Here is a 446-nt window from a genome sequence, read left to right as displayed (position 1 = left end):
GGGGCCCCCCGTGTCTCCTTATCAAGACACTCAGTCCCCTGCAGCAGCAGCAGCAGCAGCAGCAGCAGCAACAACAGCAGCAGCAACAGCAGCAACAGCAGCAGCATCTCTTCGTTTCCCCGCAGCAACTTATCGGGGCCCCCCACCCCTGCGCGTTATAAATGGAGGAGATGCAGCTCCTGCTGCAGCAGCAGCAGCAGCAGCACCACCGCCAGAAGCAGCAGCAGCAGCAGCAGCAGCAGCAGAAAAAGAACCAGCAGCAGCAGCAGCAGCAGCAGAGCGTCTCACTATAGGGCAGCAACGAGCAGCAGATAAGAAGCAGAATTGGCACCGTCAGTATATATACGGTCCTGTGGATCCTGCTGCTGCTGCTGCTGCTGCTGCTGCTGCTGAGCCTGCTACTGCTGCTGCTGCAGCAACAGCAGCAGATGCTGCTGCTGCTGCAC

At 59.4% G+C, this 446-nt stretch overlaps 1 protein-coding gene across 1 annotated transcript in view; it reads left to right on the top strand.

Annotated features, from left to right (window-relative positions):
• EMH_0032960 (50S ribosomal protein L1, putative) overlaps positions 1-446 on the top strand; it is a gene marked incomplete at both ends in the record, with an annotated part of 2998 nt that overhangs the window by 413 nt on the left and 2139 nt on the right. Inside the window, one exon of the mRNA XM_013494694.1 lies at positions 3-332. Coding sequence (XP_013350148.1) covers positions 3-332 — 330 coding nt within the window. The remainder of the gene's footprint in view (positions 1-2; positions 333-446) is intronic.

The sequence above is a fragment of the Eimeria mitis genome, genomic scaffold, assembly GCF_000499745.2.
Source record: "Eimeria mitis Houghton genomic scaffold, Emh_scaff1251, whole genome shotgun sequence".
Taxonomy (NCBI): domain Eukaryota; phylum Apicomplexa; class Conoidasida; order Eucoccidiorida; family Eimeriidae; genus Eimeria; species Eimeria mitis.
Note: the sequence above shows the minus strand (reverse complement) of the source record. Positions and strands in the feature narration are given on the sequence as shown.